At 52.8% G+C, this 15,197-nt stretch overlaps 1 protein-coding gene across 10 annotated transcripts in view; it reads right to left on the bottom strand.

Annotated features, from left to right (window-relative positions):
- ARHGAP8 (Rho GTPase activating protein 8) overlaps positions 1–15,197 on the bottom strand; it is a 53,780-nt gene that overhangs the window by 3,911 nt on the left and 34,672 nt on the right. For 5 of the 10 annotated variants that reach the window (XR_012510973.1, XM_074375683.1, XM_074375688.1 and 2 more), the window contains exons 9-12: positions 11,282–11,355; positions 8,418–8,495; positions 7,570–7,698; positions 1,379–1,482 (exon numbers count right to left, since the gene is read on the bottom strand). Coding sequence is in view for 9 of the 10 variants with exons in the window: in XM_074375683.1 (XP_074231784.1) it covers positions 1,379–1,482; positions 7,570–7,698; positions 8,418–8,495; positions 11,282–11,355 (385 nt within the window). In the remaining variant the exon portion in view is untranslated. Of the gene's footprint in view, positions 1–3; positions 1,483–7,569; positions 7,699–8,417; positions 8,496–11,281; positions 11,356–15,197 lie in introns of those variants that run through there. The other 5 variants (XM_074375682.1, XM_074375681.1, XM_074375685.1 and 2 more) reach the window with 1 other exon arrangement.

Raw genomic sequence — 15,197 nt, 5'->3', positions numbered from 1 at the left:
ACCAGATTATGAAAACAAAGGAGAAAAAGAACGTGAGGGGAGAAACTTTTAGCTGTTGACCTCTGAGAAACGGAATCAAGTGAGGGGGAGGGAGAATGAAGTGGTTTATTTTAAAACCAAGAGGTGGCATCAGCTGATGGAATCCAGTACGTGACACTGGCTCTGCCCGGAGGTCCCCTCCACCCTCACTGGTCATCACATCCTCAGGCCACTTGCCACGGAGCAGGGCTCCCACATGAGCCCCTGAAGACCCTGGGCAGGTCTCTTGGAAATGCTGCCGCCCTGCGGGTGCTCAGAAGCTCGGGGTCCCTGGCTGGCACCCACACAGCCAGGCACGGCCCAGTCCACGCCTGCGTCCACACTCCACCCACAAGGGAGAGGGGAGGGGATCCAGAAGCGGTTATACAGCGGGGAACGTGGGTCTGGCGGTGCCGGGGGAGGACCCATTTGGGGCTGTGGACATTCCCCATGTTGGCCTCACAGACTGCCGCTCCCTGTCCCAGGAGGGGGACCCTGAGCCCGGACCCAGAGCCGGGAAAGGTGCTCCTCACTTCCATGTCCTTGTCCTGGTGCCGGGGGGTGAATGGCAGCCCCACAAGAGAGACGCCCACCCAGAACCTGCGAAGGTGGCCGTACTGGAGAAAGGGTCTTTGCAGACGTTAAGGATCTCAAGGTGAGAGCACCCTGGATGACCCAGGTGGGCCCTAATCCAACGACAAGCAGCTTTATCAGATAAAGGAGAGAGAGACTGGAGACACAGAGACACATGGAGGAGGCGGTCAGGTAAGACGGGCCTGGGGGATGCAGCCACAAGCCTGGGGCGCCTGGAGCCGCTGGGAGCTGGAGGAGGCAGGAGGACCCTCCCCTGGAGCCTCCGGAGGGAGCGTGGCCCTGCAGACCTCGGTCCTTGATTTTAGGACCTCTGGCCTCCAGGATGGTGAGAGCTCACATTTCTATTGCTTTAAGCCTCCCAGCGTGTACGTGTGGTACTTTGCTACGGCAGCTCCAGGAAACTCATGAAACTTCACAGGAACGTCCTGCTGGGCCCACACACAGCCACGAGTCTCCTCGCCATCCCTGGCCTGGGCACATATCCCCGCTCCTGACACTCAGCCCGGGTGGGCGCGGAGCAGAGGGACAGGACAGGGAAGGTCTCAGCACCGACCAGGGGTCCAAGGGGGGCGGGGGCGGGCACAGGTGACCCTGCCCAGCGGCCAGGTGGGTTTCTCAGCAGAGCTGTTGCCTGGCCAGGCCTTGGATGGTGTCCTCTGAGGCCTGAGTGGGCTTCCAAGCCCGAGGAGAATGTGAACCCAGACCCTGGTCTGTTGGGGCTCCGAGCGGAGTGCCTCCCCTCCGCGGCCCTGCCCGGCCCGCTCACCTCGTGCAGGAAGCCCATGAGGTAGCGGAGGACGGCGTAGTTGTGTTCTGGAAGCCTCTGCAGGATCTGGCGGCAGCAGGTCACCCGCAGGCTGCTCTCCACACCTGCAACAGCACGAGGGTCCTTCCTGCGTCCCTCCCAGGAACAGCCATGGGGACCGGGAGGAGGGCAGCTCGGGGCCCCGCCTTCTTCCCAGCTGGGCGGCTCTTCTCAGCAAACCCCTCTTCTTCGTGCTCCCCTCCCCTCTCCACGGGCACCGTAGCTACTCCCTCCCAGAGGGCCAGGGAGCCGAACCACTTCATACATGGAATGGTCCAGGCCAGCAGCGGCAAACTGCAAGCCGAGGGCCAACGGCCTGCTTCTGGCAATAAAGCTTTACTGGCGCAGACCCAAGCCCCTTCGTCCGTGGCTGCTTCTGCGTTCCAGTTGCGTCCGGCCCACACAGTCTAAAATAATGACTCTCTCGCCCTTTACAGAAAGAGTGTGCTGATCCCGCTCTAGACCAACTTAACCTGCTTAAGATTTGCAGCTCAGGTGCCCGCGCCCACCAGGGGCCTGGGTGGAGCTGACCAGAGTGAGCAGCCCCAGACCCCCCCATAACGACATCCTCCACCGACCTCCACTGCCTTCAAGTCAAAACTCGCCATCAGCAAGTGCACACCAGGCCCCCGCGGCAGACACTGGCAGACACACCTGCGCACACACCCACACGCACACCGCAGTCCTCTGAGCGCTAACCTCCTCCCACGAAGCCCTGGGCAGGGTTACGGTGAACGCTCTGTGCTTGACACACACAGCCACTGCGGAAAGACACAGAATTCCCTGCTGTGAACATCCCTGTTGGCTTTTTAATAAAAGTCATTCTTTCCGGAACTCAAGCTGTTGCTGGGTCATTTGAGCGGACAAAGAGTTTCCTTGGGATTAATATTTCCGAGGAACCAGCAGGCTTGGAGGTGGCCACCTGGCTGCCCTGGGTCTCTGCTCTCCAGCCTCCACGTCTTCTTTCTAGGAACTGTGGTCCCAGAGCAGACACTGGTGCCAGGTCCCCCCCTCCCCCGGCTCATGGTTCCTTGGAGAAAGAGCACTCCCTGGCGAGCAGGAAGGACCCACTTGCTGTCCTAAAGCTACGTGTATGCAGCATGTATCTCATGTATGCACAGAGCAGGAACCATGCCAAGCATTTTATGCACACTTAATCCTTAAAGCAGCCCCAGTTTGAGACAGGTGAGGAAACTGAACTCAGAGAGGTTAAGTGACTTGCCCAAGGTCACACAGCTAATGTGTGGTGAAGCCCAGACTGGAGTCCAGATCTGTTCAGCTCTGAGTCAGGGCTCTCAACCTCCCTGCTCTATACTGGGTGATTGTCCCTGTAGCAGTTTCCTTTCTCCCTGTACAACACAGGCCACCTGGAAAGCCCATTTCCTCCAGAGTGTTCCCTGCAGGGGCAGGCTTTTGCCTCCCTTCAGGAAGACATGCAGCCCACCTGAGCAGGGTGGCCAGGTAAAACAGGGGACACTTAGTTAAATGTGAATTTGAGATAAACAGCGAATATTTTTTAGTACAGGTACACTCTGTGCAGTATTTAGAATATCCTTATATTAAAAAAGTATTCACTGCATATCTGAAATTCACATTTAACTGGGCATCCTGTATTTTTATTGTTCAATCTGGCAACCCTACACCTGAGTCGCAATTCAGCCAGGCTGCGTTGTCAGACGACAGCCGGAAGCCTTAGTCTTCGGTCACATGGGCATGGGGGTTCTCAATAACCAGAACTGAGACTTAAAATTAGGGAGCAAAACAAAACTGGAAGTAGTCCTAGATGTTTGCTACCTGTAACATTATAAAGTTGATGGGATGCTAGGCAGCTGTTAAAAAGAATGAGTCGAGATGCGCAGGACGAGGAAAGAACTAAAAGATGTCTCAAGTTTAAAAAAAAAAGCAAGGCTCAAAACAGCGTGTGCACGAGGAACACTCCTGGAAAGAGAGGCAAACAGGCACAGACCCACTGCTGGGGTCGATGCACGCGTGGGACCGAGGGTGCTGCCAGGGGACCCCAGCTTCATCACAGACCCTTTCGCACTGTTCGATTTTTTTTCTTTTACTGTGTGCTCGTGTGATTACCATCATGCTATAATCTTCACAAATTCTCAGTGTCTGCCCCTCCCCTGCCCCTGCTTCCTGGTGCAAAAAGACCACATATTGAGCTTTATCCCTCAGAGGCTTGGTTTTTCACAGCCTGGCCTTTCCCAGGAATTGGGCGTCCACTGTGTTCCACGGGACAGAGCCCTGCCCATCAGCATCGCCCAGGAACCAGTTAGAAATGCAGGTTTGCGGGCTGATGTCCAGCCCTATGGAGTCAGAAACTCCAGGGTGGGGCCCAGGGGTCAATGTTTCAACCTGCCCCTGGGGGGTCGGTGGGGGAGGGAGTCCGATGCCCAGGAGAGTTTGAGAACCTCTGTTGCCCAGCCAGCCTCATGGCCACAAGCTCCCAGCTCAGTCACCCTGCCACACCTTTGCCACCACTCTTCCTCCCGCCCGGCAGCCTTCTCCCGTGTTCCTTCTGGAAAATACCTGTTGTCCAGGTCGAGAAACACTTCAACCATTTAACTCTGTCAACTCAGTTCAACTCTGCACCTGGCCCGCAGCTAGCCCGGCATGCCTTCTGGGCAGGGCCTGAAGGTTTCCTCCGCTAAGATCACCGCTGCCTGGCTCGGGGCTTGGCAAGTAGGTGCCGGCGTCAAAGATAAACTGGATGGTTTATCTGGACCCTAGTTATGGAGATCAGGATAGACTGCATTCAGTAATAACTACCCTAACAGGGAAGAATCTGGCATGAATGGAACCCTACCACTTGTGCAGAGGTGGCTGAACATTGTAAGGGGGCGAGGGAGCTGGGGGGGGGCAGGGGCTCGAGCAGTCAGGGAAGGGGATGTTTGCAAAAGCAGGAAGAGGGGGTTAATGTGACAAGGCCGTCTGGGTTTATTAATCAGAGAAACACACTTAGGCCTCAGGACAGGAGGCAGGTGAGCGATGCCCTCCCCCCCTCCCCCTCCGGGAGGCACGGGTCTTCCTGAATGTTTGCCTTTCAAAGGGATGGCTCCACGGCCCCTGAGAAGGCAGTCCTGGGAAGAGAAGATCTACATCTCCAAGCGGGCAGAGGCGGGCCTTATGACTGCACACTGTCTAAAGTCACTGCTCTGAGACGGGGCGGGCACCTCTATCACCAGGTTCTGTCTCTCAGGCAGGAACTGACTGAGTCTGGAGTCACCGTCCTAGGGGTGCAGCCTTGAGCTGTTAGAAAAAATGCTAGTGCTTATTCCAGTCTGTGTGTGTGTGCGGGGGGCAGGGCGTGGGCTGGTGAACTATCTGTGCCGGGTGTGCAGATTTCACAGGCCAAGGCCGAGGCCTACTCGAGGAGGCCCAGAGGAGCCTCACTTGAGTGCGGCCAAGGAGAGGCCTTGTCACACGAGTCACACAGTCCGTGCCAGCAGCATAACGGCCCACGCTGGGTATGAGGTTTCTAAATGGTTTTTTTTCTAATGATGTTAATCAGAACTCCTATCTCCTGAAGGTTAAGACAGTGAGCACCCTCCCTGATGGCCATGACACTGGGGGCCAGGGCAGCAGAGGAGACAAGGGAAAATCCAACTTGGCTTCACGACCGTGTGTCCTGCTGACCCCAGGGGCTCTCCGAGCGCGGCTCTGTCATTGAGGCAGGGCCCTCAGAGGACTGGACTGCAGCTCACCTCCACTCACAGGGACACAGGCGGTCAGAGACCCCTGCAGGGGTTAGCGAGGTATGGAAGTGTCTCTCTAGGGCACCGCCATCTCCCCTGCCCCGCCATCCCTGCATGGGGCCCGGCTCGTGGGTGGACGCCGGATGGGCAGCCTCCCTGTCTGTCTCCTCCAGCCAATCACCTCTGTGCACACGGTCACGTTTCCCTGAGGCCCAGCCTGACTCCAGCCCCCCAGGCCCAAGTCAGTCAGCTTCAATGTCACCCATCCCCACCTCCCCCTTCAGGCAGGGCCTGGTGCTTGGGAGGTGCTTGGCTGCGCCAGCCAACTAAATGGGTGCAAATTTCCATGGGGTGTGGGGTGAGGGGAGTTGGGGCCTCATATCCTTGAAGGACGGCCATGTGGTTAAGATCAGCGTCCAGCTCACCCCACCCCCTGTCCTCCCCAGAGGTCAGGCTCAACACCCCACCTCTAACAGCACCTGGTTGGTCTTTTCAGATTGGCCAGCCCCATCCTGAGTCACCTCATTAGCATAAACCATCAGGCCCCCATGAACAAGAACTTCTGTCACTTGGGAAATTCCAAGGATTAGAGGTTCCCTCCCGGGAGCCAGCTCAGAGGCCAGACCTCTTTTGGGTAAAACTGATTCTTCACTGCAAAACAGAGAAGACTGGTTGGGAGCAAACAGCTCAAGATTTATCTTTAAAATATCCTAAAATAGCTGTTCTGGAATTGATATAAAACCCAAGTTTCCGTCTGGGACTGCAGGGCTCCAGGAAGCCTGGTGTAGGCAGATGGGGTAGGGGGCCCTGGAGGAAGAGAACCAGGCCTGGCTTTCTTGACGTAAGAGAAGCCATTTTCGGCCTAAGCCATCTGTGATCCAGGCCTGACCACAGGGCCTGCACCTGCAGAAGAACAGGCCTCGGCAGTTGATGATTTTAAAGGAACAAAGAACGTAAGAGCAGCTCTGACCAGGTCAGGGAGGTAACCTCACCATATCGGAGGCAATAAATCAGCTGTCAAGCCCCCCAGGTCTGTTTCAAAGGTAAAGGTGAGCCTGGAGCACACTCTTGAGCTGTTTGGCAGGATCCAAGTCCCCGCAAGCGCCCAACCACCACGTCAACCAGAACCTAAGGGACGACGGCGCTGACCTTTGCGGACCCTTGTGACGTCAGTCAGCTGGAGCGTGGGCTCTGGCAAGCTCTGCCCCAGTTCTAGGCTGCATTCTCCTCTGCTCAAGCCCCTCATGAATATGCATATACCACCCGAGCCTCTGCATGAATATGCGCGTACCCTTAGCTTAAACCATCCCCGTTTTGCTGCTTGAGGAGACACAGCTTGGGGAAGACCCCTGGTTGTCCTGACTTGCTGCAATGGTAAAATCTGTCCTTCTCTTGCCCTTTGGCTTGGTGTGTGTCTTTTGGCCTGACACCCACCAAGAGGTGAACCCAATTTTGGTCACACTGGGGCTGGAGGGAGTCCTGTTTCCCATTCGAAAGTGACAGTGTTCGATTCTGTTGTCTCCTGGCACGCCCCAGTATCTCTGATATGTGAGCAGTGCACGCGGTCCACCCCAGAGCACCCACTTCACCACGCACTGTGGTCGCAGCTCCGGCCAGGTCTCCCCGGCGTTCTCCACCCATCTGGGGAGACACATGGTGACAAAGATTCTCTCCTCAAGCTCCAGTCAGGCACCTCTGAGTTCTTTTTTAACAAGGCCCTGACTTCTGGGCTTCTATGTCTGTCTCTGTGTTGTCCAGCTTTACCAAGGACCCTGCTAAGCCAGTTTAACAAGAACTCTGATTGCCCCTGGTATCTGACTGGGTTCCTCATCCCCGGTCCCACAACCCTAGGTGATGCTGGACCACCAGGCCTGCCTGCAGCAAGAATTCTGTTGGGTCAGGTTAGCCAGAACCCCCTCAACCCCTGATGTTTCCACCCAGTGACCACTCCCCAACCTGCTCCTTGGCTGTAAGTCCCCACTTTTGCTTGTTGGATTCAGACTTGAGCCAATCTGTCTCCCCACTGACACAGCCCACTGCCGGGGTCCTGCACCTCTCACAATGTCCCCCTGCCCCCACTGAATAGAGGCTGCCCTGCTGTACTTTAACAAGGGTCCCAAATAGCTTTGTCTTTAACAGCAGGCGGGGGTGGTTACCCCCTTTCCAGACGACGATGCGGAGATGCTGGAGGTGGGGGTTCCTCTGGAGCAGCACCACGAGGGGGTGGAGGCAGCATTCTGATCTGGGTGACGTGCCCCGTCTAGGATGCCCTCTGCCACCCTGATGACGACCCCTTACCCCATGTCCCCCCACCATGGACAGTAGCGGCCTGGCTGAGGCCAGCAGGGGTCCAGGTGGGGGCGGGCCCCTTCCCTGGCCCACAGTGCCAGATGGAAACAGAAGGAGGCCGGGCAGCCCCACCCCAGGCCGGCACCCGCGGCAGGTACGTACTGGTGATCCCCAGAATCTGCTCATAGGCCTCGAAAGTCAGCAGCGGCTGGGGCAGCTCCCGCAGGAAGGTCTTCAGGATCACGGCAGGGATGTGGATGTCCCCGTAGTCATCAAAGTTCACAGGCTTCCCTGGACACAGGGCATCGCACGTCTGAGATCTGACTCTGGGCTGGGGATTCCCGCTTTCAGACAGGCTCTAACACAAAATGGCTTTAAACCTCCAAAGGGGAAGGGCCTTATGCTGGACCACGTGTCTGGGACACAGCACCTGGAAATGGGGTGCCGCCCCACCCTCCCCTGCCTCTCCAGGGCACCCGCTGGAGGCTGGGCATGCTACAGATTCTCAGCTAGGTGACTCGGTCCTGCCTGGGATGAGGGTGCTCTGAGGTCAGACCAGGCTCCACTGTCCCCGGTGCCCGGCACACGGGGCTGAGACGGGCTGGCCCTGTCGCTTGATGAGTGAATGCATGGCTGTGGGAAAGACAAGGGTGCTCGGGAGAAGAGGGGAGGCCTCCTGTCCGCAGCCAACTGCTTTATTAACGTCACCGGTGGTGGGCCAGCTGTGACACCACGGCTCCCGGCCAGCAGGTTTATCCGCGGGCAGCTGAGGGAGCCGAGCCAGGCTGGCGGGGCAGCTGCCCGAGCAGGTGCCACGGGACAGTTCCTTACACTTCAAACCACTGTCCACCCGGCTTGAGAGGAGGACCCGGGGAAGTTAAGTGACACCGTGTGGCCACCTGCCCCTCCGGGCACAGGACTCACCTGGGCATCTCCCTCCGCCCTGGGCGATTCTAGGGGCTGGGGGCTGGCCAGGCGGGAGGCCCAGAGTCCCCGGGGAGCCCCCTCACCTTGGTTGTAGAGCCGCTGGATTTCACGGATAGTCTGCACACTGGCCGATTTCCGGAACAGGCCCTCGGTGCGGAGTCCTGCAGAGAGAGAGCCTTGGGGCATCTCACAGGTCCTAGCACATGAGGTTTCTAGAACACTGTGTGACTCCCTCTGTGGCTAGCAGGAAAGGCTCTTCCCCACGCTATCCTCCACCCGTACCTGTATTTACTCCTCTTAAATCAAACTTGTCCACACTCCTCAATCCCTTGTGATTCCCCACCTCTGTGGGCCCCAGAAAGGGAGAGGGGAAGAGACTGACACTTCAGGCAGACAGAACCCAGGTCCTTCCAACTCTGCCTCGCGCCAGCTGTGTGGGCTTAGGGAAAGCGCTTAGCCTCTCTGAGCCTCCGCTGCCTCGTCTACAGAGTAAGTCCACAGAGCCTCTGCCTCTGAGGGCTGCAGGAAGGATAACCCCTGGCACATGCCCGGCCCCCAGGAAGCCCCCAAACATGCTGCTTCCCTTTCTTCCCGTGAGTGCCTGGAGCTAATCTGTCCAACACAGGGGCCACCAGCTACACATGGTGATTCAAATTTCAGTTTAATTAATTAAAATTAAATAAAAGGAAAACTCAAGTTACCCACATTCAAGCACGAGCCACATATTAAAATACTCTACTAGGTGACTGCCACAAGTGCCCAGTGGCCACCATCTTGGACAGTGCAGATATAGGACATTTCCAAGTTCTACGGGACAGCAGTGGGCCTTGGACCCCCAGCTCTCCCCTCCCCTCCTCCCTCAACTCTTCTCCATCCTGAAGCTGAATGGAACATGTCTATCCGAATCTCATCAGCCCCTGCATGGAGCCTCTCCTGCCTTCATCAGCCTGGGAGAGCTGCCCATAAACCCTTAGCACCCACGTGGTCTGGCTGCTGCTGCCCCGCCCACATGGTCTGGCTGCTGCTGCCCTACTCTCCTGTCCCACAGCCCCTCTAGCCCCTCCATCTAGCCTCCAGGTGGCTCCATGCTCTGTTGTTTCCTCTGCCTGGAGGGCTGGTCCTTCTCTTTTTTGCTGAGTGACTGTAGCAGGCAGAATTCAGAGATAGCCCCCAAATCCTTGGACCCCGGGATCTCAGATATTCAATCAAACATGAATCTAGATGCTGCAGTGAAGGGACTTTGCAGATGGAATTCACATCCAAGGCAAGAATGTGGAGATTATCTAGGGTGGGCCTGACCTAATCAGGTGAGCTTCTTAAAAGGGACCAAGTTCTCCTGGCAACAGAGATTCAAAGCATGCGGGCAGGGATTCGAGGTGTGGGAATTTCTTCAGCGAGGGGCCCAATAGCAAGGAAAGCAGGTGGCCCCTAGAAACAGACAGAGGCTGCTGGTGGACAGCCAGCCAGGAAGCAGGCATCTTAGCTGCAAAGAACTGAATTTGGTCGCCAATTTGAATGAGCGTGGAAGTAGAGTATTGCCTAGAGCCTCCAGAGAAGAACACAGCCTGGCCAACACCTTGAGTTTAGCCCTGTGAGACCCTGAGCAGAAAACCCAACTCCTGTGTGCCCAGACTTCTGACTTCCAGAATGTAGCAAATTCATGCTGCTTTAACCCCTAAGTTTGTGGCCGCTTGTTATGCAGCAACGAAATCGATACAGTGACCTCCCACCCAGGTGTTAGCACCCTGGTTCCCCTGATTACTATGAACGGCTCATCCCCTTCTGCCTAAGTCTGTGGTTGTGACAGTTACAGCTTTACGGACACAAACATAATGGGCTGTGAGTCCCTGGAACACAGAGGCTGTGAGCTGCAGTCATCATGCAAACCTCAGTGCCTGGACCAGGGTGGGTGCCCAGTGAGTAAATGTTTAATTCACATGTTCATTCAACAAATGTACACTGAGTTCCTACTCTGGGCTGTTTCTTTGTTTTGTTAAAATTTTTTTTAATAAAGAAAGGTATTAATATGGTAAAAAAAAAAAAAAGGAAGACTCCCATTCAGTTTCTGTGAAACTGTTTACTCACTATCTTTTCGTCTATCCCTGAAACACATTACGGAACGGGAAGTACTACAAACGACAAAGCAGAAGCAAATATCAAAGCAGAGACTCCAGTGACAACCACAGCTCCGCCAGCCCGAGCGGTGTTCCATACAACTCTTCACATTTGAACTCGCAGTTCCCAGGGCAGGTCGGGAACCACCAGCAGGGACCCCAGCGGAGGTGAGTCCCACTTCCTGTCTGAGCACAGCCCCCTCTGCAGCTCCTGCACCGACATCTGCAGGTGGCCACCCCTCCCCGGCATCCTGCTCCTCCGAGAGAACAATCTGCCTCCCGTTAGGGTAAAAGTGGCTTCCGCACACCTTCCCTGTGGATCTGAGCTCTGGCTTCGGGAGTCTTGGAGGAGCCACAAGGCTCACCCCCTCCAAGCCACTGAATGTACTCGTCTCACTGGCAGTGGCATCTGCAAACCAAGTTTATCTCTTGTACCAAAGGAGTCCCTTTTATGGGGGGGCGTCCTGTGAACCAGCGCTGTGCAAAGCACTTCCCAGTCATCACCTCACTTAGTCCCCATAACAACCCTGTGAACCAGGTACTGTTATTAATCCTATTGGACAGAGGAGGAAACAGAGGGCCAGAGAAGGTGAGTAACTGGCCTGAGGCCACAGAGCTAGTGCACAGCAGAGCCAAGATTCAAACCCAGACAGTCTGGGTCAGAGCCCTTAGATGGAAACACTGTGCATGAGCCCTGCCCATCCTGGTCACCCTCCCTCCCAGGTTCCAGTCCTCCAATTCCCTGGCCTGTGGGACACTCAGGACCCTGGAGCGGCCCCCAGGGGAGGTGTACCTGGCAGCCCTCACCTCCCCTGGCTGGAGCCAGCACTCACCTTTCTCTCTCAGGTACGTCACTGTGAACCTCAGAACAGGGGGGATGAGTTCACCTTGATTTTTATCCTTGAGGCTGAGGAGAGGAAAGAAAGCAAGTTTTTCCCTGGGCATGACGGGATGACAGCACAGGGCTCTAGTCCTCTCCACACCCCTGTGAAAACACAGGACCGCGATGACACACAGGGAGAGAGAGATGCTGCCTGGGCCCCAAGGAAGCTGGTGGTCCAGCGGCCAAAAGAGAGAGAGAAACAACAAAAATGATAATGCATTGTCTGCGGGCTCCACCAGAGGGATGACGTGTTACCAGGGAGACCTTGGGTTGGGGAGGGCTCTACACGGGGAAACTTCTGAGCTGGGTTTTGAGGGATGAGTAGGAGCCTGCAGAGGACAAAAGAGGGAAGTGCATTACAGGCAGATGGAAGCACACAAAGGGAAGCCTAGAGGTGAGAGAAGATCTGGCCATGAAAGCAGAACCAGGAGGCCTGGATCGGATGCTGATTAGTCAAAAAACCTGTTTCATGAAAACCTAGTATGTTGCCTCCGACAGGCTGTTAACACTTAGTCTCTCGTTGTGCTAATTCGATACAGAGATTCACATAAGGAAACTTTAAAATATGTGTACAAATATAAAAGAATGGCCTTCCCAGCCCCACCCACACACACGTTCACCCCCCCCCCAGCCCCCATCTGTCAGGATCTGAAGCCAGAGCCACTCACCATGACTCATCCTATGGACCTCTGGGCTCCCACTAAACATGTTTGTTTTTCTCTTTCCTTATTTCCTGGAATTTCTTACCCCAAAGACATCATATTTGAGCGACTGTGCTGGATTGCGGAAAAAGGGCTCTGAAGTCAGACACACCTGGCTGGAATTCTGCTCTGTCACTTTTTAACTGAGCAGAATATGTTTTGCTGTTCTTAGGAAGCGTGTCCTTTAAATGTCAGTTAGACTAATTTGATTGATTATGTTGTTCAAGTTTTCTTAGATTGTTGGTTTTGTCTTCTACTGGTGCTTACGGGACGCATCTGAAGCAGGGCTCAGAGAAACTTAGAGCTGTAAATGCCTGTATTGAAAAGAAGGAAGATCGCAGATCGACAACCAAACTTCCACCCTAAGAAACTAGAAACAGAAGAGCAAATTAAACCCAAAACAAGCAGAAGAAAGGAAACAATAAAGATTAGAGTGGAAGTAAACAGAGAATAGAAAAATAATAGAGAAAAGTCATGAAAACCAAAGGTTGGCTCCTTGAAAAGATCGATGAAATCGACAAGGCTGTAGATGAAATTGACAAGGCTGTAGATGAAATCGACAAAGCTTTAGCTAAGGCTAAGAAAAAAAAGGGAGGAGATTCAATCACTGCAATCAGGAATGAAGAGGGTCCATGACTAGTGACGTCACAGGAATCGAAAAGTGTAAGGGAGCACTATGAACAACTCAGTAAACAATAAGATCACTGAGATGAAATGGATAAACTCCTAGAGAAACACAAACTACCAAAACTGACTCAAGAAGAAATAAAAAATCTGAATAGAATGGCAAGTAAACAGACTGAGTGAGTAATCAAGAAAACTTGCCTCAAACAAAACCTCAAGATCAGATGGCTTCACTAGTGCATTTTACCAAATGTCCAAAGAAATCCTGCACAAACGCTTCCAAAAAATAGAAGAGGAGGGAACGTTTTCCAGTTCATCCTGTGAGGCTAGTAACACCAAAACCAGACAAGGACATCATAAGACAAGACTACAGATCAATATTTCTTATACGTAGACACAAAATCCTCAACAAAATGTTAGCAGAGCAAATCTAGCCACATATAAAAAGATTACATACCATGAACACATGTGATATATCCCAGGAGTATAAGGTTCGTTCAACATACGAAAGGCAACCAGTGTAACCACATTAATAGAATGAGGGACCAAAGTCAAGTGATCATCTCAACAGAGCAAAGGAAGCATGACAAAATCCAACACCTTTTCATGAAAGAAAAAAAAGCAACACTCAACAAAGCAGGAACAGGAGGGATTTTCCTCAACCTGATAAAAGGCGTCTATGAAAAACCCACAGCTGGCATCAGACTTAATGGTAAAAGACTGAAACGCTTTCCTTTAAGATCAAGAACAAAACAAGGACGTCACTCTCACTACTTTATTTTTTTTAATTATTCTTAATTTAAAAAAAAATTTTAATGGCGGTACTAAGAATTGAACCTGGGACTTTGCACATACTAAGCATGCATTTTACCACGAAGCTATACCCCCCATCCCCACCGTCACCACTTCTATTCAGCATTGTACTGGAGGGCATGGCCAGTGCAATCAGACAAGAAAAGGAAATGAAAGGCACCCGGGTTGGATAAGAATAACTATGTCCATTTGCAGATGACATGACCTTGGATGTAGAAAATACTAAAAAAAAAAAACAAAAACAAAAACACAAAAACCTATTCAAACTAATAAGTGAGTTCAGCAAGGTCACAGGATATAAAATCAGTATAAAAAATCAACTGTATGGCTATATACTAGCAATGAACAATCAAAAAATGAAATTAAGAAAACAATTTGATTTACAATAGCATCACAAAGAAAAAATACTTTAAAAAAATATAGCAAAAAAGTTCAAAACTGGTCCATTGAAAACTATAAAATATCACTGAAAGAAATTTAAAAGATTCAGATAAATGGAAAGATATCCCCTGCTCGTGAACTGGAAGACAACACTGTTAAAATGGCAATACCTCCCACATGGGCCTACAGAGACAGCACTGTCCCTCCTGAAACCCCACTGCTTTTTTGTTGTTGTTGCAGAATTGACAAGCTGATCCTAAAATGAATACGGAAATTCCAAGGACCCAGAAGAGCTGAAATCATCTTGAAAAAGAACAAAGTTGGAAGAGTCGCATTTCCCAACTGCAAAACCTACCACCGAGCTCCGGCAATAAAGACTGATGGCACCAGCACGCAGATCAATGGAACAGAATGAGAGCCCAGAAATTAACGCTTACTTTCATGGTCAATTAGTTCTTTACAAGGGTGCCAAGGCAATCCAGTGGGGGAAAACCTTTTCGACAAATCCCCATCTGTGTGGTGCCATCAGGGAAGGCTTCCTGGAGGAGGGGACTATGAGGGTGAATAACAGCAAAGCACAAATATGAGGGCAGCAGGAACTAGCTCGCATTGTCTGCACACCCTGTTAAGATCCCGTGGCCCTGGAGGGTGCGGAGGGCAGGGTTTCACCTATAGTTACAGGGAAAGAGACTGGTGTGAGAAGTTACACGCCAAGTTCGACTTCCCAAAGCTGGAAAGTGCTGGAGCTGGACTGGGACCTGTGCCCCTCCTCCGCTGACAGAGGCCCCTCCCTCTTCCCAGCCCCCTACAGCTGCCCAGACAGGGCCGTACTAAACACACACGTACGTCTTCCCTGTCTCTCTTCGGGACGGCAAGCAGGCGAAGGCCTCTTTGAATCTCTGACTTCCCCTTAATATGTTAACTTAATTAGCTTGTTCTAAGGTGATAGCTTCCTGTCTGTGCTTTTGAACTTCACTCAGTGAATTAACATTTGTGAATAGGATCTGCTTATGAATTTTAATGACATTCATTCATTCATAGTTCAAACAAATTACATATTTGGTGCTTTATTTAATGTGTTTATTGCCATTTTATTATAGTCATTCGCAATGAAACAGCATAAAATATTCATTTAAAGAGGCAATTGCATGGATTCTCTCTCAAAGCGGCACGTGCAGCATGTTTTTCAAAGGTTGCCCACTGGTACGCCTCACTCCCTAAAGACACAAGGAACTGATGTGCACAGTTACAGCCAGTCCTGGGACAGGGGTGAACCACAGCCTTCATAACAGACATCTGTACTATGTGCCTCCCATCTGCTGACAGCTCTGGGGTTCAAATGCTGCG

The sequence above is a fragment of the Camelus bactrianus genome, chromosome 12 (genome assembly GCF_048773025.1).
Source record: "Camelus bactrianus isolate YW-2024 breed Bactrian camel chromosome 12, ASM4877302v1, whole genome shotgun sequence".
Taxonomy (NCBI): Eukaryota; Metazoa; Chordata; class Mammalia; order Artiodactyla; family Camelidae; genus Camelus; species Camelus bactrianus.
The sequence above is the reverse complement of the archived record's forward strand: the minus strand, read 5'-3'. Positions and strand labels throughout refer to the sequence as shown.